The 26,835-nt window shown below is 37.0% G+C and overlaps 1 protein-coding gene across 6 annotated transcripts in view; it reads left to right on the top strand.

Moving 5' to 3' along the window:
- The window catches only part of GRIK2 (glutamate ionotropic receptor kainate type subunit 2), a 744,221-nt gene that overhangs the window by 281,590 nt on the left and 435,796 nt on the right, over positions 1-26,835 (top strand). For all 6 annotated transcript variants that reach the window (XM_030929512.1, XM_030929513.1, XM_030929514.1 and 3 more), the window contains exon 4: positions 24,028-24,209. In XM_030929512.1, the coding sequence (XP_030785372.1) occupies positions 24,028-24,209 (182 nt within the window). The remainder of the gene's footprint in view (positions 1-24,027; positions 24,210-26,835) is intronic.

Below are 26,835 nucleotides of genomic sequence, written 5' to 3'. Positions count from 1 at the left end.
CCCTGGAAGGACAAGACATGGGGTTACAGGGTGGATTCTCTCTGACAGACTTCTGTTATCATTGCTTGCCCCAGGCAGCTCTCGCTTATTTTGTATCAAATTATCCCCTCAGAACATCATATCTTTCTCATTCTACAAAGTCTTCCCTGGCAACACATACTCTAGACTCCTAACTTACTTAGCTACCTGGTCTTGACCTTCGGAGCTGTCATCCTATGCCTATATAACGGCATAGCCTCTGCTTACTCCCCACCCCCACCACCTGATCTCTCACTACCGTGTTTCCTCCTTTGATCAATACTAGGTAAAGTGAACTATTTGCAGTTCCCCAAACTCATCATGCTGTCTCATTACTAAGGTCTTTGTGCATTAAGTTCCCTCTGCCTGAGTATTTTTCTACTTCTTCAAGGTCAAGCCCTCCTCTTTGCTGATTTAATTCAGAGTCCTTTAAAATTTTGCCTAAAACATCTTTCTTTCTTTCCTCACTTGTTGCCCAGGCTGGAGTGCAGTAGCACTATCTCAGCTCACTGAAACCTCTGCTTCCCAGGTTCAAGAAATTCTCCTGCCTCAACCTCCTGAATAGTTGGGATTATAGGTGCCAGCCACCATGCCTAGCTACATTTTTGTATTTTTGTTAGAGACGGCATTTCATCATGTTGGCCAGGCTGGTCTCAATCACCTGATCTCAGGTGAACCACCTGCCTTGGCCTTTCAAAGTGCTAGGATTACATGTATGAACCACTGCACCTGGCACTTCAGACATCTTTCTAATGGAAAATTATACCAGCTTCTGCACTTCTCTCATGGTGATACTTTTCATAATGCACCACAACTGACGGTTTATTTTCTATCTCCTTGTTTAAACTGTGTGGTCTCTATCATTCTGGTATTCTTTCTACCTGGGATAGTGTCTACTTCATAGTAGCTGCCTAATAAATATTTGTTGAAAACAGAATAAACATCTAATGTCAAAAGTTGTGAGTACCAGGTAACTTAACATAAGCCCTGACCCCATCTGAGTGGGGCTTAAAGTTCATCTGGTGCTCTAAAATCAAGGTCATTATAACCAGTAGTGACCCCCTGGTACTCACAACTATACAAAGATACAACTGGGATCCTGATGTTTGTTTCTATTTTATTTCACTCCCCCCCCCCCACCCCAGTCCTCTATTAGAACCAGAAACTGATTGGTTCTGAATCATAACAAATTTGACTGGAGTCCTATCCTTCAGATTGATTGTTCTGATATCTGTTTCTGTATTTCCAGTCAGTAGAGCCTTTCCCAAGGTTAGGTAGTTGCCCTACGTTCTCTAGAGCCTGGATGGCTAGGAGACTGAGATTGCACAGCATCTGCTGCTATTTGACTCTTCTCTCCCTACTCCTCTCCCCACTCCGTAACATGTTCAGTACCAACACCAGCCTGTAATAAGGCAAATTTTAATACTGGATTTAGGATCCCATTTGGGAAGAGGTATTACTGTACTATTGCATTGGTTTTCTATCTCAACTAGGCTACTTCCAACTTACACTTCACTCCTGTCCCACCCCCCTCCACCCAGATGTCAGGTACATCTCACAACTGAGACCTGGGTTATTGTTCCACTTTAACCTCTATGCCAAATATCTACCTGCTAAATCATTTTGCATGCCCAGCCCACTCTCCTATACACCTTTGCTCTGAAATCTTTCCCAATTCCCACTCTTTGTCTTGCAGGCACTACTCTCAGCTCTTCCTTGTGTTAACAACGTAGTGTCTTTTACTGAAATTATAAATTTTATCAGGAAGTTGGAAATGCAGATGACATACGTATGGGGATTGAGAGTCCTGGTACAACTAACTTTGACCTTTGGATACTATAAAACTTTAGCTATGGAACTTTGACAACTCAGTGATCCCCTAGTTCTTCTTCCCAAATGACTAATAAAAAGTTAACAATTTTCCACATTTCTCTGATTTTAAGGTACTCATTTAATGCTCATTCCTATCCCTAAAACTCAAGTTCATAGGTTTCCTCCAACTGTCTAGGAAGATTAAATCACATTTTTATAGAATAAATGTGATAAGAGTATTTTAGGTTTGAGCACATGGATTGCAGAATTTGCATGATGCCCAGAAACCTTACATGAATTTCTAGTGGAGTAAGAATTTTTTGTAGAAAATGTATTCCACCCATCATGTTGTAAATGGCTAAATTCTTCTTAAGGCAGACCACTACCTAGATATTTTGACAGATTTGGCAAAAAGAAACAGTACAGCCCAACCTAATTCAATTAATCTTACCACCTATGCTTAAGAACAATTGCTCACAAGAAAAATACAGCTGTACCAAAGAATAAAATCTACACCTGCCACTTATTAAAGTAATTTTCAATTTGCTTAAGTCTCTGTGCCTCATTTTCCTGTACGAAGAGAAAAATCCACTTCTTTGTAGTAAGTTGTCATAAATATTATCAAATACCATTCTCAAAAATCCTGAGTTGCATTAAAGCAAAAATAAATAATGGATGGGATATTTTATTTTATTTTCAAAATGCAAAATAGAACACAATGGACCACAGACATGTACTTAGGGTACCAACCAGTGGACATGACAAGATAACATAATGTTGTTAGGGAATAGGAGTAAAGAACAGTGTATAACTGTCTAAATGTGCATGGGAAGGGGTGCTAACTAGCCCCAGTTTTCACGAGTTCCCTACAGAAGTAGAAGGACCACTGCTTAATATCAATTATGAGAGAGGCTATGCAATGCATCAGCTTATTGTTTGGGAAGAACTTAGTATGAGATGGATCCCTCTCTCATCTTATTAGGACTGAAAAATTAAGTTAGTTGATTCATGGGAAAGTGGTAAAGAATTTAAAAGTGATAGAAATGATAAATGACAGGTTGGGCATGGTGGCTCATGCCTATAATCCCAGCAATTTATCACTTGAGGTCAGGAGTTTGAGACCAGCTTGGCCAACATGGGGAAACCCCATCTCTACTAAAAATACAAAAATTAGCTGGGCATGGTAGCATGTGGTCATAATCCTAGCTACTTGGGAGGCTGAGGCAGAAGAATCACTTGAACCTGGGAGGCGGAGGTTGCAGTGAGCTGAGATTGCACCATTGTACTCCAGCCTGAGTAACAAGAGAGAAACTCCATCTAAAAAAAAAAGAAAAGAAAAGAAAAATGATAAATGACAATAAGAAAGGCATAAGAGAAAGATATTCAAGACAGTAGCAGTGAAGAAAATATTTAAAAGTTCTAAAACTATTTTGGTATAGGTGTTTAAAAATAAAAAAGAATTTATGTTTAAATACAAGACTAGACTTTTCATTTCAGCAAATAGGATAATTATACTGTCCAACCAAATAGGTAGATAAAATTCAACCTTTAGCACAAATTTAGTAGCCATTGGCATTGTTAAGGGTAAGAGTAAAGTATTTTGGAAACATTTGGAACTTAAACTGCCCTTTGATAGTTAAACTGTGAAACTGACACATAATGAATATCTATGAAAAGTTGCAAAGCTACCTAAAAAACACAGAAAACTTCCCAGTTAAGCAAGACTGTATTACATCTTTACTGAAGGTACCAATATAACCAAAGAAAGAAGAAAGAAAATGTCCATCAGAAAGAGGACTTAAGTCAGACATTTAAGTTTCTTAAAAGCAAAGGCTTGCAGAGGAAACCAAACACAATACTTCTCCAAAAATTGTTCATAGGAAATAGATCCTTTGCATTTTCTACCAATAAGGGCAGTTATATTGTACTCTGGATGCAAAGACTGAGTACTATATTTGGAGAAAGACTTTCAGGGTTTAAATCTGGCTTTGCCATTTAATAGCCAATGGCCTTTCAAAATAACATCCCAGACATCAGTGTTTTCACTTCGTCTGCAGGTGGGGCTGAAAATATTGCTTCTTCGTAGAGTTCATGTGGATAAAATACACACTATCAATAAATGTTATCTATGATTATTACATTTATTGTGTGATATTGATAGGCTCTGTGTCCCCACCCAAATCTCATCTTGAATTGTAATCTCCTTAATTCTCACGTGTCTGGGCAAAGACCTGATGGAAGGGGCGGTTTGCCTCATGGTGTTCTTATGATAGTGAGTGAGTTCTCAAAAGATCTGATGTTTTTACAAGGGGCTCTTCCCCCTTTGCTCCTCACACTTCTCTCTCTTGCCACCATGTAAGATGTGCCTCTTTGCCTTCCAACCTGATTGTAAGTTTCCTGAGGCCTCCCCAGCCATGGGGAACTTCAAGCCAATTAAAGTTCCTTTCCTTTATAAATTACACAGTCTTGGGTAGTATCTTTATAGCAGTGTGAGAGCAGACTGATACATTGAGACAATTCCCTTTGCCCTGATTTCAAATTAACATTAAGCAACCTTCAGATTATGATATGGTTTCTTTATAACTCAAGAAAGCAATGGCCAATTTGAGTATTGGCATGCCTGGAACAGGTTTTGTATTTTTATTATAAATTAGTGGATTGGATTTCTACTGTTATATGCCAGTCTTATGATCTTGATTATTGTGAGTCTATTATGTTAGCAATGTGGCATATGTTTGATAGCAACCCAAAGGTCTTTTGAGCTAATGTCAAGATCAAAAATTCAACACAGGTTGCCCCAGTTAAGGGTGTAAATTTTTTTTTCGTAAGAAATTATATTTCCAGCGAAATAAATAATAGAGAATGCATATAGATACATGGTAGGACATCAGTCAAATCTAGGATGAGGGGGAGTATAGACAGAATTCTCCCTGCTCTTCTCTCACTTATGCTGATAGAGGCCAAAATGCAAGATGACCTCCTTTCTATTAGTAACTTGGACTATTTCAGTATATCCTAGTTTACCAACCTATCCTTAGATATGCAGCCAAAGTGATCTCTTTTTTAAAATTTATTAATTTGCTTATTTTATTATACTCTAAGTTCTGGGATACATGTGCAGAATGTGTAGGTTAGTTAAATAGGTATACACAATCCATGTTGGTTTGCTGCATCCATCAACCCATTGTTTATATTAGGTACTTCTAACGCTATCCCTCCCCTTGTCCCCCACCCACAACAGGGTGATGTCCCCCCTCTGTGTTCACATGTTCTCATTGTTCAGCTCTCACTTATGGCTGAGAACATGTGGTGTTTGGTATTCTATTCTTGTGCTAGTGTGCTGAGAATGATGGTTTCCAGCTTCATCCATGTCCCTACAAAGAACGTGAACTCATCCTTTTTTATGACTGCATAGTATTCCATGGTATATATGTGCCACATTATCTTTATCCAGTCTATCATTGACGGGCATTTGAGTTGGTTCCAAGTCTTTGCTATTATGAATAGTGCTGCAATAAACATATGTGTGCATGTGTCTTTATAGAAGAATGATTTATAATCCTTTGGGTACATACCCAGTAGTGGAATTGTTGGGTCAAATGGTATTTTTTTTTCTTGATCCTTGAGGAATCACCACTCTGTCTTCTACAATGGTTGAACTAATTTACGCTCCCTCTCAACAGTGTAAAAGCATTGCTATTTCTACACATCCTCTCCAGCATCTGTTGTTTCCTGACTTTTTAATGGTCACCATTCTGACTGGCATGAGATGGTATCTCACCGTGGTTTTGGTTTGCTTTTCTCTAATGAACAGTGATGATGAGCTTTTTTTTCATGTATTTGTTGGCTGCAAAAATATCTTCTTTTGAGAAGTGTCTGTTCATATCCTTTGCCTACTTTTTGATGGGGTTGTTTGTTTTTATCTTGTAGATTTGTTTAACTTCCTTGTAGATTCTGGATATTAGCTCTTTGTCAGATAGACAGATTGCAAAAAATTTCTCCCACTCTGATGATAGTTTCTTTTCCTGTGCAGAATCTGTATAGTTTAATTATATCCCATTTGTCAATTTTGGCTTTTGTTGCCATTGCTTTTTTTGTTTTAGACAGGAAGTCTTTGCTCTGAATTGTATTGCCTAGGTTTTCTTCTAAGGTTTTTATGGTTTAAATCTTACATTTAAGTCTTTAATCCATCTTGAGTTAATTTTGTGTAAGGAGTAAGGAAGGGGTCCAGATTCAGTTTTCTGCAGATGGTTAGCCAGTTTTCCAAATACCATTTATTAAATAGGGAATCCTTTCTGTCAGGTTTGTCCAGATGGTTGCAGATGTGTGATGTTATTTCAGAAGACTCTGTTCTGTTCCATTGGTCTGTATATCTGTTTTGGTACCAGTACCATGCTGTTTTGGTTACTATAGCCTTTTAGTATAGTTTGAAGTCAGGTAGCAGTATGCCTTCAGCTTTGTTCTTTTTGCTTACATTTAAGGTTAATATTGTTATGTGTGAATTTGATGTCATCATTATGATGTTAGCTGGTTATTTTGCTCATTAGTTGATGCACTTTCTTCATAGTCTCGATGGTCTTTATAATTTGTTATGTTTTTGTAGTAGCTGGTACCAGTTTTTCCTTTCCATATTTAGTGCTTCCTTCAGGAGCTCTTGTAAGACAGGCCTGGCTGTTACAAAATCTCTCAGCATTTGCTTGTCTGTAAAGGATTTTATTTCTCTTTCGCTTGTGACGCTTAGTTTGGCTGGATATGAAATTCTGGGTTGAAAATTCCTTTCTTTAAGAATGTTGGATATTGGTCCCCACTCTCTTCTGACTTGTAGGGCTTCTGTGGAGAGATCCATTGTTAGTCTGATGGGCTTCCCTTTGCGAGTAACCAGATCTTTCTCTCTGGCTGTCCTTAACACTTTTTCCTTCATTTCAGCCTTGGTGAATCTGACAATTATGTGTCTTTGGGGTTGCTCTTCTCGAAGAGTATCTTTGTGGTGTTCTCTGTATTTCCCGAATTTGAATGTTGGCCTGTCTTGCTAGGTTGTGGAAGTTCTCCTTGATAGTATCCTGAAGAGTGTTTTCCAATTTGGTTCCATTCTCCCCATCACTTTCAGGTACACTAATCAAATGTAGGTTTGGTCTTTTCACATTGTTCCATATTTCTTGGAGGCTTTATTCATTCCTTTCGTTCTTTTTTCTCTAATCTTGTCTTCACGCTTCATTTTATTAAGTTGATCTTCAATCTCTCATATCCTTTCTTCCCCTGGCCCTACAACCCAGGGCCCTGGAGGTGTAGGCACCTGAGGAATCTCCTGCTCTGGTGGTTGTGAAGACCATGGGAAAAGCATTGTATCTTGGCTGGAATGCAGTGTTCCTCACAGCACAGTCTCTCATGGCTTCCCTTGGCTAGGGGAGGGAGTTCCCCAACCCCTTGCACTTCCCCGGGTGAGGCAATGTCCAACCATGATTTGGCTTGCCCTCCGTGGTCTGCACCCACTGTCTAACTAGTCCCAGTGAGATGAGCTGGGTACCTCAGTTGGAAATGCAGTGCCTTCTGCATTGATTTTGCTGTGAGCTGCAGACCAGAGCTATTCCTATTCGGCCATCTTCCCAATCATCAAAGTGATCTTGTAATAAGATAGTTGTGTATGCTTTGTGAAGTTCTATTGCTGTGTTTTTCAGCTCCACCAGGTCATTTATGTTCTTTTCTAAACTGGTTATTCTAATTAGCAATTCCTCTAACCTTTTTTCAAGGTTCTTTGTTTCTTTGCATTAGGTTAGAACATGCTCCTTTAGATCAAAGGAGTTTGGTATTACCTACCTTCTAAAGCCTACTTCTGTTAATTCATCAAACTCATTCTCTGTCCAGTTGTATTCCCTTGCTGGTGAGGAGTTGTGATCATTTGGAGGAGAAGAGGCATCCTGGTATTTGGAATTTTCAGCATTTTTGTGCTGGTTTTTCCTCATCTTAGTGGATTTGTCTACCTTTGGTGTTTGATATTGGTGACCTTCTGATGGAGTTTCTGTGTGGACCTCCTTGTTTGTCAATGTTGATGCCATTCCTTTCTGTTTGTTAGTTTTCCTTCTAACAGTCAGGCCTCTCTGCTGCAGGTCTGCTGGAGTTTGCTGGAGGTCCAATCCAGACCCTTTTTGCCTGGGTATCACCAGCAGAGGCTGCAGAACAGTAAAGATAGCTGCCAGTTCTTTCCTCTGGAAGCTTCATCCCAGAGGGGCACCTGCCAGATGCCAGCTGGAGCTGGAGGTGTCTGTTGACCCCTGCTGGGAGGTGTCTCCCAGTCAGGAAGCATGGGGGTCAGGGACGCACTTGAGGAGGCAGTCTGTCCCTTAGCAGAGCTCAGGTGCTATGCTGGGAGATCCACTGCTCTCTTCAGAGCCAGCAGGCAGGAATGTTTCAGTCTGCTGAATCTGTGCCCACAGCCATCCCTTCCCCCAGGTGCTCTGTCCAGGGAGATGGGAGTTTTATCTATAAGCCCCTGACTGGGGCTGCTGCCTTTCTTTCAGAGATGCCCTGCCCAGAGAGGAGGAATCTAGAGAGGCAGTCTGGCTACAGTAGCTCTGCCAAGCTGCAGTGGGCTCCACCTATATTCCAATTTCCCAGTGGCTTTGTTTAAACTGTGAGGAGAAAACAGCCTACTCAAGCCTCAGTAATAGCAGACGCTCCTCCTGCCCCCAAGCTCGAGCATCCCAGGTTGACCTCAGACTGCTGTGCCGGCAGCAAGAATTTCAAGCAAGTGGATCTTAGTTTGCTGGGCTTGGTGCGGGTGAGATACACTGAACTAGACCACTTGGCTCCCTGACTTCAGCCCCCTTTCCAGGGGAGTGAATTGTTCTGTCTCGCTGGCATTGTAGGAGTCACTGTGGTATGAAAAAACACTCCTGCAGCTGGCTCAAAGTCTGCTCAAACGCCTGTCCAGTTTTGTGCTTGAAACCCAGGGCCCTGGAGGTGTAGGCACCTGAGGAATCTCCTGCTCTGGTGGTTGTGAAGACCATGGGAAAAGCATAGTATCTTGGCTGGAATGCAGTGTTCCTCACAGCACAGTCTCTCATGGCTTCCCTTGGCTAGGGGAGGGAGTTCCCCAACCCCTTGCACTTCCCCGGGTGAGGCAATGTCCAACCATGATTTGGCTTGCCCTCCGTGGTCTGCACCCACTGTCTAACTAGTCCCAGTGAGATGAGCTGGGTACCTCAGTTGGAAATGCAGTGCCTTCTGCATTGATTTTGCTGTGAGCTGCAGACCAGAGCTATTCCTATTCGGCCATCTTCCCAATCATCAAAGTGATCTTGTAATAAGAAAATTTGTCTATATCATTCTTAATTTCTTCAGTGATTCCACAGTGGGCAGGGGAAGTATTTACCTAACTCACAGAATACTCCAGCTTTCTCACCCTCAGAGGTAGGGCCCAGGTAGTAATGTTCACACATTAAAGTAAATCTATGCCCCTGGCTACAGTTGATTATACCAAGAGTTAAAACAGCTGGGCCAATTATATTCTTTTTTCTAGAAATTTGGAATTGTGATGAAGAAAGATTAGTCTCTTCCAGCTGCTGGATTCGGTAGTTGAATGATGGCCATGTCTTCTGTGTGAACTGTGAAGCAGAGAAGGCTGGTCTAGTTAGAAAGAAAATAATGAAATAGAAACACTAAGAACAGAAGTGAAAGAAGGTGGCATCTTCATTGGCTCGCTTCTCCTTGTTTCTGTTTCTAAGGACTTACTGAATTCCCACACTTGTGTTTCAAGAAACTGCCTAGATTTTTCCGCTTAAGCCAAAATTGTTTTTTAGCTTAATCCTGAATTATGTTTTAACTGATTGCAACTATGAAACTTCTCTTGGGAAGCACAGTCTAACATGATACCCTTCATAAGTGTTTTTTACCAACTACTGGTCAGCCTCATCTTCTACTATGTATGTCACAGCTTCCGCTTGATTCCCCATCTCTCCACCAAACACCACACAAGACATTTTAACTTTTTATATTCTCATACCATGTGCTTTCTTTATACTATTTTCTATTTCTACAATAATCACCCATCTTTGTCCACTTGCTAAATAGTTACACATTCTGAACACTTCTATCATGCTTTGGAGATTCTCACATTATTGTACATAAGTCATTGAAGAAAAACGATTTGCATATCTGTCTCACCACCACCACCCTATAATCTCACAGGTGGTGAACATATACTGCTTGTATTTTTTAATTTCACTTCTATATTCTCAATTCAAAATACATAATATGTTCTGCTCATGTATTCCTGATATATTTACATCTTTTAATCATTCATAAGATAAGATGTATGTTCAATAAACACAATTACTGAAGACGTTGGGGTTGATGATATTATTTCTGGGACAAGAAGATAAAATAAAACTTGAAATTCTAAAGAGTTACATTCTACTTGGCATTCCCACCAGAACATAGAAATTCTGATAATTGTTAGTCATGAGCCCAGCAACATAAAACATCATAAACTGTTTCATCAATGTCAACTTTAAATCATATTTGATGTATTAAGTGCCAGTATAAAACCAATAATAGCAGCATCCTGGGACAGAGCCAGAATAAGGGCTGTGAAGGATCATTTGCTGTTCATAACCACATTGACTTGAGCACAAGTGGGGATTAAAGAACAGCAGGCTACCTAATCAGCCACTGTCTGGAGAGCTGAAGTTGGGTTATCACAAGCTGAGAGGGCAGTGAGAGCGACAGAAAGACAGGTGTATATCTGAACAGGTTGTCAGGAGACAAAGATGCCTGCGAAGTGGCAAAGGTGTCATCAGAATTGAACAATGAGGTGTATCGGTCCCACTGAGGGTGAGTCAGTCACACCGCCAGGATAGCAGATAATGGAAGTATGTATGATGAAGTATGGTGAGGTAGGAGAAGAAATATACAGAACTCCCAGTTTGCCCAGGATATTCCTGGATTATGCTTGTTGTCTTTGTCTAATTGTGAAGCAACTACCTCTATGTCTTCTGCTCTTAAAAAGATGCCAGTTTGGTGTAAAATAAGAGTGACTGACTATAAACTACCATTGAATCAAAATATTACCAAATTCTGGACACAGACCAAAGTTACAATAATCCTATTTAAAGAGTTTCTAAAACATTGTTGCGATGCATTTCTGGGTTGTGTTTGTGTAGGTGTCTGTGTGCCCAGAATCCCTTCGAGGGAATCTTCTCAGTCCACGTAGTTCAGGGGAGGCTGATTTTCTTCTTCAGTCACCCACTGATGCCATTTGGTAGGCATCTAACCTAACTGCAACCCTCTACTCCCATCAAATCATGTCAATCTGGGACAGAAGCCTTCCTAGGGTACTAACAAAACTTTTGAGGAAAATATATTTTTTTATGAGTGTGAAATTCTGATTGTCATCTGTGCTATCAAATGGGAAAAAGGGAAGGAGTAACTAAGGTAATAGAGGAAAAGAGAACAGAGAAACAAAGAATTTCTTGTTTCAACCATGCCTGGAGTTTATTCTCAATTATGGGAGACAGTGAGTTGCCTTTTTGCTCAATGTAGTGTGAATTGGGCCGCACATATTACCAAGAGAGTCCTGAGAAATACAACTGCTTTTTCACTAAACTGTCCAACTTTTTACCTGCCCCATCTCATTATACCAAATATAAGCCCACATGTAGCAGCTGTACAAACAGGACAAAAAAGAAATAGATAATAGGATGGGTCTAAGCTTCGGTCAGCAAAGAACTAAGCCACTGTCTATGACTGGTGCTCTAGTAAGCACAGCTCTTATATGAATCACTTATGTGCTTATTTCTCTCATGATTGAGATGCAAGCAAATTTTAATAGCAATAAGCAAAGGGATAGAATTAAAATGCAACATTAATTTTACTGGCTTCTAACAAACTGAAATATTCTGAACAGAAAATTGACCTTAGCATATACTGAGCTTAGACCTTAAAGATTTAGAAGTCAAAGGGTTTTAGCCTTGGCCTGGCCAAAAGCACTGTTTACTTTTTGATAATGGCATAATTGCTTTTTTTCATATCAGTGAAAGCAGAAACAGGAACAGCATATTGACTTTATAAATAATAATCAGGCTGGCGGCCTGTATTAGTCTTTTCCCATGCTGCTGATAAAGATGCCCGAGACTGGGCCTTTTATAAAGAGAAAGAGGTTTAATGGACTCACAGGTGACTGGGGAGGCCTCACAATCATGGTAGAAGGTTAAGGAGGAGCAAAGGCACATTTTACGTGATGGCAGACAAGAGAGCATGTGCAAAGGAACAGCCTTTTTATTAAAAACAAAAAACCAAAAACAGTTCTTGTGAGACTTATTCACCAACATGAGAACAGTATAGAAAAACCCACCCCCGTGATTCAATTACTTCCCACTGGCCCCCTCCCATGACATGTGGTGATCATGAAAGCTACAATTCTGGATGAGATTTGCGTGGGGACACAGCTAAATATCTTAGCTCTTCCTTCCTTAACATTTTCATGCTGGAATCACAAATACACTTCATATAACACCTCAGTTTAGCCCTGGCTGTGACCAGGTAGGTGCTCCTTGGTGTTGGTGTAGGGCTAGTCTTGCATATTGGACCCAGCCTCAGGCATGTGATGGGAGTTCTGGTACTCTCTGTTCACTTCATTTTCCTTAACCCTACTTCCTCCCCCATCCAGAACCTGAGACTTCTGGTTATATCTAAGACACCACCTAGTAGGACTGCATTCTGTTCTCCATGCTATTTTCTGTACAATTTTCTGTGAAAAGACACCTGGTTGTTTGGAATCACAGTAACTCCCTCCACTTGGCCAAGGGACGCACGGCCACTTTCATAGTGTATCGCTGCTTTGGAGTTCATTATGTATTGAGTCAAATCTAAAATTTTATATTCTGGTAGACACTGAGTATGGTTTCACCTAGCTGATTTCATGTATTTAATACTGCACCAAACCTCCTCGGCAAGTTCCTGCCTTCTTTATTCCCACCTTTCTCTCACTAAATTCACCATATTTTAAAAATAAACCTTAAAGGTTATGAATTGCTGTTGGATATACAAATATATAGGAGCAATACTAGTTAGGAGGCTTTTGTTAGAATCCATTTGAGAGATTGTGTTAACTTAGTCCAGTATGTTAGAAGAGGTAAGAGTTGGTCATTTTCTAGGTAATTTTGAAGGTAGATCTGATAGGATTTTCTAAAATGTTGGATATGGGTTGTGCCAGAAAGAATGCCATCAAAGCTTTTTTACTCGAGTAACTGGAAAGGTGAGCTGCTATTATCCTCCTTAGAGATGACTATGGGAGGAGCAGCTTTGGAGGGTACAGAGATGGAGAACTAGTTTGGGAATACTGTTTGTAATATCTACTAACCATCAAAATAGAGATGTAGCATTATTTAGGCACTCTGAAGACCACCCTCACTTTAACACCAACTGAAAAGTTCAAGGGCCTCCAAGGCCACCTTCACTTCTGGCACCAGCTGCAATTTCAGGGGTCCCAAAGATTACTCTCAAGTTTGATAATTTGCTAGAATGAGTCACAGAGTGGACTGAAAGCTGTTATACTCATGGATACAATTTATAACAGCAAAACAATATAGGTTAAAATTGGCCAATGGATAGAGTGCATAGGGCAGAGTCCAGGAGAGGTCCGTGCCCAGACCTTTCATCTGTTCTTTCCCAATGGATTTGTGGACAGTACTCACGTTTCCAGGCAATGACCTGTAACAATGTGCATGTAGTATTGCCAACCAGGGAAGCTCACTAGAACTTGAGTGTCCAAAACGTTTATTAGGGTTTGATCATGGAGACATGACTGGTCACCCACTTGGCTGACCTGTAGTCTCCAGCCCCTCCAGAACTTGAGCTGATGCCACATAGCTCAAAGCCCCTACAATGAATCACATTTTTAGACTAATCACATTGTTAGCCCAAGGTGCCCAAGTAAGCAAAAGCACTCTTGTCAGATAGGACATGCCAAGGGCTTAGAGAGTATCTCCCAGGAGCTAATGGCAAAGATCAGATCTCTTTAGGTAAAATTAATTCTTTATTACACAGATGTCAAATAGAAAAGTGAATTTAAGAGTCTAGAGTTCAAGAAAGTGTACTGGTAAGAGATATGCCAGTGTATAGACAGTGTATTAGTTAGAGTCCTAGCAGAAAGTAAAATTCACTTAGATGGTTTTAATGAAAACATTTTGATAAAGATACCCCTTACAGGACTCCAGGAAAGATTTTGAGATCAAATAGGGCCTGTTGAGGCACATATATACCAGCACACCCTGGGATCCAAGGGAAAAGCAGTTAACAGAACCAATGGAAAGCGTTAACATGTGCCAAGCACAGTACTAAGTGATTTGTGTGCATTAGCTCATTTGGTTTTTCCTATATGGTAATAATTATTATGATCAAATGCTTATAAGGGAGAAAACTAAAGTTTAAAACATTAAAACACCTTTGTCTATATTTGTTCAGGGGAGAGTTAATGAACTGGGATTCAGCCTGAATCTACCTGCCACAGGCTGCCATGGCACTTACATGATTCCAAAATTTGACATTGCTATGCCACATATAAGATCATCCCATAGGTTTCAGCCTCTCTCCATGACTTACCTGCAAAAGGGAGTCTACTTAGTAACTCTCCCACTTAGGCTTTCCTGGGAGGCTTCTGCTTTGCTAGATCAGTGTTGTGAGCATTTCTGGTATGAAAGTTTACAAATGGGAATGGAATAGAAAAAAAAAAAAAAAAAAAAATGGCCAAATTCCTGTGGAAGGAAGTTAGGGCAGAGCTAAATTAAACTTCCAGGAAAACAGAAGCAAAGGAAGTATGTGTGTGTATGTTTCTAAGAGTGTACATACATACACACGTACATGTATTAAGTATCAAAGTATGTTTTCAGGATTTGGGTGTGTTTGAGAAGAGAAAAAAATACAAGATTTTAGTTGCAACTGACTGTAGATTTGTACACTTTTAAAATGTTTTCATGGGATTGTAAAGGTCTGAATTCCTGTTGGGGATCTATTTATCTGAATGTATCATAGTTCAAAGTTATCATGTGTGTCCTGGCTTCAAAGAGAACATGGTGTCTAGAATGTATCATCCATACTGTATTACTATTATGATTTTTGTTACAAAGTGTGGAAGGGTGTTGCCATTAATAAAACAATATAATGGATGTGATTTAATATCATTAAAAAATAAGCAAGAGATTTTAATATGGGGATAACCATTATATAATACCACCATGTCTATCCCACCACCTGGGGTCAGATCCCATATTGAAACATGGCCCTAGACACAGAACTGGACTCAGAAACATTCTTGGCACAGGGTTTCATTTAGCTACAAATAATCTATTGACCCTGACATGCAAATTAAAACTCATTTGCCACTTGATTTATAATGTATCAAGCTAAAATGTTTTAACATGTTCTGGGTCTTCGATTTACTAGGTTGTATCATAATTTTAAAATAAAGAAAATTTCAAAGAAAGAAGGCAATATCTCTGTAAAAATTAGCATTCAGACTTGAATATGTCACAAGGAGACTAGCCCTCCAATTCTATATTGCATAGCTTTCTTTTCCTCCTCTGAGAAGGTGAACAACTCTTTGAAGATTTCCTTTCATTTCTCTTTCTCTTCTCTCTTATTTCTCTAAGCCCCAATTATCTCTGTTTTCAATGTTCTCTGTACTGAACAAATCCACATCACCACCCACCTCCAGAAGGAGAGAATGGCTGATAAAAATTTGGAGACTGGATTTTGTTTCAGTGCCAATCTACTACTCGTGTCAAACAATTTTAAATTTTCTCATTATAGTTAGCTCTCTTCTCTATTTTTACAGCATTACCATACATTACAAAATCCATAGCTGGTACATATGCACTATTTAGTTAGCCTTAAAACATTTCTATAGCCCACATACATTCTAATAAAATTAACTCTTTGAAATGCCATAGTTTGACTTCTCAATAAATTATTATCTTTTCTCAACTGAAAAAAAAAAGATGATGATCAAACAAGGAATGAATATGAATAATTTTTGTGTAGCTTATAATACAATGCATTTTGGATTGAGTCTGAGCTTGCACAAAGACTGACTGAAGTGATAAATAGGCCTGATGATTAAGCCAGATGGCAAATCACTAGTTTGTATAGCTGCCGAAACGAATACCTAGGTATGGGAGGAAAACTGGGACTCCCTTCCTGTGGGTAGGGTAGAAGAGGCCTGCCATAGAGGTGGTGTGATTAATCTCTAGAAGAGAGTGCCGGCTGCAGTGTGCATAAATGGCTATTCCTGGATTCTCCTTAAAAGTTAAATTGATGACAGTCTCTTAAAAGAGCAGCTCAGCCCTCTGTCCTTGCAAGATAAAGACAAACCTTGATTTCAGCTACTACTGAAATAAGTGAAAGTAGAAAAAGGTTAAAAATAACAGTACTGTACTCTTAGTGAAGGAATTAAAGGTAATAGAATGTTACTCATCTACCAAAGTATAGGGATAATTGCAATGTGGTGCTTTTTTTTGTTGTTAGAAGATTTTGTGGAGCCCATCTGTGCAGATTGTTTCTTTTTTACTATCATTACATCAATTAATTACATTAGGGAAAAAGGGGACACTTTAATTAAAGGGCTGTTTCAAGGAGTTATAATTCTACTCTGTCATTAAATGATTTAACAACTTAAGCACCAAATTTGTTAATAAAGAATAATTCTGAAAATGTTTGTTTGCAAATTATTTATATTAACCACATTTTCAGCAAAATTAATTTTACCTTTTTATTTCATCAAATCAAAGTGTCCATTGATTTCTTCATTTTGACCAATGGACCGTAGGATAGGAAGACATATAAACCATCTCAATTATTTTAAGAGTCTTATTTTATCCTAAAAGAGAAAGAAAAACATCTCATTTTCCAAAGTATGCATATTTGCTTGTGTATGATATGTCTGATTAGGGTAATCTTTTCTGAAATTGGCATTTTTAGAACATGATGAGTTGCAAAGAGAAGATATGGCTGGTGAAAAGATGGATAGAGACCTACAGAAATGCATATATAGCCAATAATGTAATTAAAAAACATTGCTACTACTTAAGTTCCATACTTCTTTGGATAAAAACCTTCATCCACATAAGTTATACTACAGGAATGCCTTCCTGTATTTCACATAAAATGGGTGGGTAAACATCTATTTTTTGCATGTCTTGAATGCATCTTTCTTTTTGTCAGCCATCTTCCATTCTTCCAGAGTGTGCTAAATAATAGAATTCAGAGACTTGTATCTAGATGTTGGGGAATAAAGATAGCAAAGGATTAAGAATGCAAATAAATACGGAAATATGAGAAATAATATGGGGCAGAACAAGGGAGGCTTAGAAGCTAAGAGAAGATTCTAAGCAACTCCTGGTGCAGGAGTTGATGGAAAGTGAAAATTTAAAAATAATGATTCTACATTCTGTGTTTAAACAGTTCTCTAGACTGTTTCTGTCTGATTGAAATAGTGAGCCATTTTTTTGAACATCGAATGTGAAAAGCATTATAGAAACTACTTTTGTATTAAAAAAAAAAGCCAGATTCAAATTGTATCTCATACAGTTGAAGACTGAATAAATAATGTCTAGAATCAGTGTCTTATACATAGTGGATATACAAAAAATGTATGTAGAATGAGTGAATTAAGACAACATTTCACTCAAATTTTCAAGTAGGAGATGGCAAGTCCTACTAGTAGTGAGGTTTTTATATTTTTTTCACTCCTCAATATTATTCCCCAGGGAAGCTGGCAAACTGAAATCTGTTACATTAATGCCAGCAGAGATGTATAAGTGTGAAGAGAATAAGTAAACATTTATTGTACCTGATGGCTCAGTGGACTATCCACATGAGTTTTTAAGAGACTTGAAAATACTTGGCAGTATTTATCCTTAGGATGAACTCTACAAAAACTATTTGTGGATATTATGTTCAGAAAATTTCTATTTTGGGGTCATTTGAGCTTTTTTGATTAAAAACTGGTGAGCTAATATGTAACTATATAGCTCCTTTCCTTTGATATTGAGTTTATTTCTTAATTTTTTAAATTCTAATGTTAGGTATTCTATCTAAATCAGTATCAAAATATCCAAAAATAGAGATAGTGGCTAGTGCATTTTTAATACAATATTTTCCCATGTTAGCCGATATAATAATGACAAATTGCCATTTATTGGGAGTCTAATATATGCCAGTTTATTTTTCAGTGTTTTACATGTTAAACCATAGATGATTTTATCTTCTTATAGAGAAAAATACATCAAAACTGAGAGTAATATAATGCCTTGCGCAAAGCCACATGGATTATAAAGTTTTGAACTGAAATTCAAACCCAACACCCCAGCTATAATAGACAAAATCCCCCAAATTTACAGTTTTCTCTCACAATATCTTGTGAGGTAAGTAGGGCAAAAGCAATTTTATATTCTTTGTTCACCTAGGATTGCTATTTGATTATTCTGCATCTATGGAAATAATTTTGTGAGAATGATAGAAATTTAAAATAGGAATGATTTAGGGGTAATCTAAATTAGCAATTCCTAGACATTTTAGTTTTAGTATCACTTTACATCCTTAATAATTATTGAATATCTCTAAAAGCATTTGAAATATGTGCTATATTCCTTGATACCATATTAGCAATAAAAAATTGGAACATTAAATTATTAGTTGTTTAATAATAAAAATGGTAAACTACTCGTTCAGGTAAATATTATATTTTTATGATAAGTACCTAAATATTCCAAAACAAAACAAAACAGTGAGAAGGGTAGCATTATTTTATATACTTATTAGTCTCTTTACTATTTAGTTTTATGGGAGGCAGCTGGATTTTTGTATCTGCTTCCTCATTCAGTCTGTTGTAACCCCACATATCCTGTCACTTCTGGAACATTCCACTGCACATGTATGAGAGAATGGAAGTTAAAAAAAAAGAAGAAGAAGAAGGGCCAGACACAGTGGGTCATGACAGTGATCTCAGCACTTTGGGAGGCTAAGACGGGTGGATCATGAGGTCAGGAGTTTGAGACCAGCCTGGCCAACAGGGTGAAACCCCATCTCTACTAAAAATACAAAAATTAGCCAGGTATGGTGGTGGGCCTCTGTAATTCCAGCAACTGGTGAGGCTGAGTTAGGACAATTGTTTGAACCCAGGAGGCTGAGGTTGTAGTGAGCCAAGATCGCACCATTGCACTCCAGCCTGGGTGAGAGTCTGAGAATATGTCTCAAAAGCAAACAAACAAAAAACCAGCTACTTAGTATTATTTTTAAAAAGTAGCTGGACTTTAGGGACCCTTCTGAAGGGTACAGGTGTCTGTGGAGCCACTTGGAGAGCTGCTGATTTAGATAAAAGTTTCATTTAGAAGACATGGAAATTAAGGTGTCTCATGGATCTGCTGCTGATGATTGATTAGAAAGGGGCTGATACTTTCCTACAAGGGTATTAGATACGGCTAGGGTGGATGCTAAAACTATATTATGGAAACATATGAGGATGATTTTGAGCAGAGGTTGTATGTTACCTCCCTCCCACTGATGGCACAACAACTAATCCCCACAGCCCTACTGAAACTACCCTTGCCTGGAACAGTAATGATCTTGTTAAATTCAATAAACATTTTTTTTTTATTTTTTTTATTTATTTTTATTTATTTTTTATTTTTTATTTTTTATTATACTTTAAGTTCTAGGGTACATGTGCATAACGTGCAGGTTCGTTACATATGTATACTTATGCCATGTTGGTGTGCTGCACCCATCAACTCGTCAGCACCCATCAATTCAATAAACATTTTTTTTAAAGTGCTTACTGAGATTTGTTTGTTAGCAGCCGTTGACGTGGCTGATCACTCCCTTCATTTTGACTCAATTGTATGATCCTCCCATGATCTCACACTTAGTGAAAGCACCCTCTCTCTCCAGATGCCCAACCAGAAGTCAGAAACTTCTCATACTCTGATCTCTTCATCACCAAGTTCTCTCAATCGTCTTCTCTTATAAATATCTTGGTGTTCCATCCACTTTTATTTTCTGCCTGATATTTTGCCCCAAATATGCATGTTACCTCTCTTGCATTATCACTACTATCTTCTAACTATTTCATCTTATTCCTTATTTTTGTATGTTTTCTTTTTCCAGATTTTATTTTAGTTTCCAGGTGTGCATGTGTAGGTTTGTTACATGGGTAAATTTTGTGTTGTGGGGGTTTGGTGTACACATAATTTTGTCACCCAAGTAATCAGCATAATACCAATAGACAGTTTTTCAGTCATTAGTTCACTTAGAATAATGAACCCCAGCTCTGTCTATGTTGTTGCAAAGGCCATGGTCTCATTTTTATGGTTATGTAGCATTCCATGTTTATATGTACCACATTTTCTTTATCCATTTCACCACTGATGAGTATCTAGGTTGATTTCACATCTTTGCTATCATGAATAGTGCTGCGATGAACATACACATGAATTTTTTTAATGGTAGAATGATTTCTATTCCTTTGAATATATACCCATTAATGGGATGTCTGAGTTGAATGGTATTTTAAGTTCTTTGAGAAATCTCCAGACTGCTTTCCAGAATGGCTGAACTAATTTACATTCCCATCTTTTCTCCACAACCTCACCAGCATGTTACTTTTTGACTTTTTAATAATAGTCATTCTGAATGGAATGGAAAATATTTGCACACTATGCATCTAACGAAGTTCTCATTTCCAGAGTCTACAAGGAACTCAACTCCACAAGCAAAAAATAAACAACCCCATTTAAAAATGGGCAAAGGACATGAAAAGACACTTCTCAAAAGAAGACATATATGTGGCCAACAAGCATATGAACCAATGCTCAATATCACTAATCATCGGGGAAATGCAAATCAAAACCACAATGAGATACCATCTCACACTAGCCAGAATGTCTTTTATTAAAAAGCCAACTATTTCTTTCCCTGGTTCTTCTCATCAGTCCTCCATAATCTGAGCAGTTCTTTTGGATTACAGATTCCAAGTGGGCACTTTTCACAGCTCTTGGGTTAAAGCCCCAATTCTTTCAAGTATTTTACAAAAGCTTCTGAAGCAGCCCCATGCTCGCATCTACAGCTGGGCTTGTCATTGATTCTTCTTTGCTTCGTAAGATTCTCTGCCCTGCTCCCTCATTCCATGACAGTATATCAAAACTGTTTATTCATCTATGCATTCCTTCTACTCTTTCTCTTTTTATTCATATATTAACTTAGGTGTCACCTCCTTTGGAATAATTTCCCCTGAGTCCTCCCACTCTGAGTTAGATTATCTTGCTATATGATTCCTTGATGATGTGTCCTTTCCAACCAAAATATTATTTGCCACTCTTCATTTGTAATTACTTGCTTAATATCATTTTCCCCTGTATACTTTTAGTATTGTGTGCACAAAAACTTCATCTGATTTTATCTTTCTACAGTGGAAAAATAAACAACCCCATTAAAAAATGGGCAAAGAACATGAAAGACACTTCTCGAAATTGTTCTACCCAATGTTGAGAACAATGTTGGACCTATAGTAAGAAGATTATAAGTCATATACATTTGTTAGATGCAGGATTAAATGAATATTGTTTTCTTTTTTTTTTTTTTTTTCCTGCAGTTAGTTTTATTTATGGTTTTCTGACTCACCTTTATGAAGTTGAGAATCATGCTTTGAATTAATTATTTTATTGTCCTGTTAGTATAATATAGTTACTATCCTGTATGACTGCTATGCCAAAGTGGTTCAAAGACTGGCTCTTGCATGCCATTTACCTAAAACCAGGTGAAACCAGGCCTATATTTGAAAATTGGCCTCATTCTTTGGTGAACAAGAAGGTCATCCGGGAAGATTGGTTAAAATATGCATGCATGAGTTATATCCACTGAAGATTCTGAATTGGTTGTTGAGATTGTAAGCAGCTCCACAGATCACTGACACACCTTCCAAAGTTTAGGAACTACTACCTTACTGCAAGAATACTCTGGTTTATTTACAAACAGTAGTTAAAGAGTTATCTTGTAAAAAGTACTCTAATTTAGTAGCAGAACACTCCCTTGTGCAAAGAAATGTATAGTTTTCTGTACATATGTGTTTGGAAGGATGTCATAGCCCAACATTAAACTCTAGCAGGTGTTACAAGTTCAAGTATCTATTATTGTTTCTGTACAGCTCAATGTTAACACCGGTACTCATTAAACACATCTTAATTCTCTAGAACTTATTGTAGTATGTTTAATGAATACATTTAATATCAATTTTTATGTAGTATTTATTTAAATAACGTTAGTAAATATTTAAATTTGCAAAACAAAATGTGATAATACTATTTTACCATGCAATTTTTGCAGCTGTTATGTGTAGAAGCTGTTACGTGTAGAATTTGACATGGTAAAATTCTAAAATAACTTACAGTGAAGCAATTTTATGGGGCCATGTGATTTTAAAACAAAATATACCAAGTATATTTGTGAATTCACACTTTTATTGTTAATTAATACACAATAATTTTGCATATTTATGGAGTATAATGTAATTTTTGAAACATGTATATATGTGCTGATGAAATTAATTAGCATATCCATTATGTTGAACATTTATCATTTATTTGTGATGAGAACAAAATCTTCTCTTCTAGCTATTTTGAGGTAAATAAAACCTTATTGTTAATTGTAATAATCCTTCTAAGCAATAGGACACCAGCATTTATTCTTCTTTTCTAATTGTAACTCTGTATCCACTGACCATCCCCTCTCCATCTTTCTCTTCCCTTTACCCTCCTGCTTATTTTTATTTATATTTATTCTTGTTTTCAAAAAAGTTAAGTAGCATGTATGTATACATGCATACAGACAACATGTGTGCCCGTGCACACACATACACACACTCAAGAAAAAGAGAGGAGAAAGAGACAGTTTCTGATTATTTATAAATATTTTGCTTTATCGTTGTTTGTCATACTGTATTGATGAAGGTAGTTTTTCGGAGAAAATAGAAATAGAGAGATAATAACATAGAGATGAGATTTTTAAGAGATAAGAAGAGAGTAGAAGGAGAAAAGAAAATTGCTTCATTTGATCCAAGCTGCAGTTGAATTGGATGATCTTTTTTCCTTTTCACACTCTTTTATATAGTGGATCTTTTGTGTCAGTTCTTTAATGTGTTTCATTACTTGAAGATTGTGTAAAGGAATACATTCAATAATTTGTCTCTTATTTTAAAATGCATGACAGTTATATGACTTATTAGAAATTTATCCATTAATGTGATATATTTTTAACTTAATTATCAGGTACTTCTCTAGGAGAATGCTTACTTTATAAATGTGTGCAGGTATATTTACTTTTTAATTTAATGCTATTAACTAGAAAACAATACAAAAATTGTTAGCTTTATTTTTTTTAAATAATTGTGGTTCAGTGTATTTAAAATCTATTTTATTAAGGAAAGTTATTTCACTGTTACATATACAACAATTTGTATTTTCAGATTATTCACCAGAGCATTACTTGTTACTGACGATGAAAATGAAGTAACCAAAGTTTCTAGTAATAGAGAATAGTTACATAAATTAGGTGCGTGATAAAACACAGTGTTCATTAAAGGCAAACTAGAATAATAATCACTGACTTACAAGGCCCTATAAGGCATTATCACAAAACAATTATTAATGTAAAATACAATACAAACAAAGCTTTGTGTGTACATGTGTAAATACACAGAAAGTGTTATGGAAAAACAGTATTTCAAGACATTAATAGTGACAACGTGCAGGGGAGTAAAACTGGGGTATAAAAGGAGACTATTTCACTCTATGTATTTTTATACATTTAAGTTATTTATATTAACTTTTAGTCATGTGTTTCTTTCATGCCTTAAAGAATTTGAGAAATGTTTAGCAAAAATAACAGAGGTTATGGGGTTCTTTTGAAATAGGAATTTCAACAGCTGCATCATTGAATACACTTATACATGGTCAAGAAAATTATGCATTCTTGGCCGTATCAAACTATCTCATGTCATTTATAATATAAAAACCTACTATATAACCACAAAAATTAAAATTAAACAAATAAGAAGAAAATCATGCATTCTAATGAGTGTTTTCTGATTCTTTGTCCCACTCTATTTTTTATCTCTAATATTCTTTTTTTTTGTTTGTTTCATTTTAATTGAAGGTCTCATTCGTTTGCAAGAGCTCATCAAAGCTCCATCAAGGTACAATCTTCGACTCAAAATTCGTCAGCTACCTGCTGATACAAAGGATGCAAAACCCTTACTAAAAGAAATGAAAAGAGGCAAGGAGTTTCATGTAATCTTTGATTGTAGCCATGAAATGGCAGCAGGCATTTTAAAACAGGTAACCTTTAAATTACTTCAATTCTTGCTTTCTTCATAAACTTGCACTTACAATATGATCTTCTTTGAAATCAAAATGTTATTGTTATACAATCAATTATATAACAACCTTGATGTAATTTTGCGATAGAAAGTCTGACAATTGCTTTTAATTAATTGTCTTAAAAGTAATGTAAACAGTGATGATCTTCAAAACAGGTTGTTTGAAGTTTGAAAGTTATTTTCAAATGACTACAATGCTGTTGGTTAATGAGATAGTTGATTAACGAGATAGTTATTTCTTTTTGTTTTGAAATGAGGGAAGGAACTAAGAGTCAACCATTGAGCAGCTCTCTCATTACAATCAACCAGTAGGAAAAAGATGTAATAGATTTACCATTTACCTGGTGTCTACTGTAAGAGACTTTACATATTTGATCTCATTTCATCATCACTATAAAAAAAAAAAAAAGTTGGGACTGTCTCTACTTTACAAACTGAGTCCCAAAATGAATAAGTAACTTGACCAATGTCAAGTAGCACGAATATAGCAGAGGGATTGATATCCAACCTAATGATGTTAACACGTATTCGTTCCAGAATAAAGCATTGCCTGACAAAAACCAACCAACCAAACAAACAAACAAAATCTTCTAAATCAATCAAACAAAACAATTTGTAGCTGTGAAATCTTTTAGTATTATGTCAGCATTATTCAGACCTAACAGCAAACTGGAAAACAGAAATCATTATCAGTCCATATCTTACAGATGAAGGAACTGAAGTTGGGAGTTAAATGGCCAGAACAAGACCATACACTTACTATGTAGTAGAGCTTGGATTTGAACACAAATTTTTGGATTTTGTTTCTTAAACTCTTTTATGCACAATGAGCTGACACCTTGGTAGCTTGGAACTAGTCAGCTATTTAGAAATCTCTCATGTGTAGGATAAAATATTTCTACTGGAAAGTTATGCAGATTCAGATGTCAAATTATATCCCATTAAATATAACTGCCAATAGTAAATGCCTGTTGTAACATGGTTAATTTATTAAGCAGATGTTTATCCCATATTCCAATATAAATGCTGATTTTCACAGTAAAATGTTTAATTCGATTTGAAAAACTGCTATAGTTTTATCTTTAGATAATAAAACATATGAGGGTTTTGGGGTTTTACTGGAAATGAATAAAACAATGTGCTAAACCACTGAACTCTAGAGTCAAGATTTATTTTCACATAATTCCCAAACAATTCTTGATCATGGTTAGAATACACAGGCTTGGAAAGGAGACCTTTCCTTTACTCCTGGAGTGAGTGGCATTGAGCTATTTCAGTGACAGAGCTTTGGCATGCTTTCTTCAGACTTCTAGTAAGTGTATAAATGATCTGTTGTCTTATCTCTAAAGAACTAATACAAAAAACTAGCCGGGCGAGGTGGCGGGCGCCTGTAGTCCCAGCTACTCGGGAGGCTGAGGCAGGAGAATGGCGTAAACCCAGGAGGCGGAGTTTGCAGTGAGCTGAGATCTGGCCACTGCACTCCAGCCTGGGTGACAGAGCGAGACTCCTTCTCAAAAAAAAAAAAAAAAAAAAAAAAAAACTCTGACTATTTTGCTATCTGGAAGGTGAGAAGCCTGTCACCTTTAAAAATCGAATTTGCTTTCTGCCTTCTATTAGATATATTTATTATTTTAAACTTGTTTTCTTCTGTTTTCTTTGCAAACATGCTTTGCTTGCAAAATGAAAATAGAAACAATAGAATATTTAAATACATATAACAGAAAAATGTAATTTTAACAACGTCAGTAGATGAAAAATTAGAATATAGATAAAATGAGAATATGAAAGTTAAGATGAAACCAGAGTGACATTATTATACAGAATGCATCCTCTGAGGTCCTGCACTGGAAGACCACAACTATGGTGGTATTATTTTTAACTTTGTCTCACATTTGAATTTTCCAGTTATTCTGGTAACCAAGAAGAAAGCAAATAGCTTCTAGGAAATTCAGTAGTGCATTTAATAGGGTCCTATTTTGTGACTTGGGAAATTTTTCTGAGATTCCTGAACATTCAGTGATGTTGGAACTCCTAAGACATGGTATAGGAGTTGAAGAGCAAAAATAGATGAGCTTTCAGCTAGTCTGGCTTCATCCAAGAATGAATATTAGGACTATCCAGGAAAAGAAATGGCCATAATCAGTTTATTCTTGTGTGTTTGTTTGTGTAATTTATTTAACTTTTTAATTTAAACTGATTCAGCTTTTAATAATTATTGAACAACAGAGAATTTAAAGTTTTCCTGCTAGAAAGCTTTAAAAGTGAGTGGAGCTTGGGGTTAACCAGATTTCCTCTGAGTCAAGTTGAATACACTAATTGGCATGCATACCTCCGTAGCAGATGATTCTACCTCCATCCAGATTTATCAAAGAAAATACCCTAGGGCAGAGCCAAGATGCTCTGAAGTAAAACCTCACAAGGACATTCTATCACAGGGAAAAAATAGTAATCAGGAGCTTCAAAGTTTAGATCAGAGAATGTGAAATAAAAACTTTTAGCCTGGAAAAAAGTGTAAAAGAAAATGCTAATAAAATCCTATAGCAGCAAGAAGTAAAATAAAATACAAATTGAAGAAATGCGTATAG

The sequence above is a fragment of the Rhinopithecus roxellana genome, chromosome 4 (genome assembly GCF_007565055.1).
Source record: "Rhinopithecus roxellana isolate Shanxi Qingling chromosome 4, ASM756505v1, whole genome shotgun sequence".
NCBI lineage: Eukaryota > Metazoa > Chordata > Mammalia > Primates > Cercopithecidae > Rhinopithecus > Rhinopithecus roxellana.
This window is presented reverse-complemented; position numbering and strand designations above follow the sequence as displayed.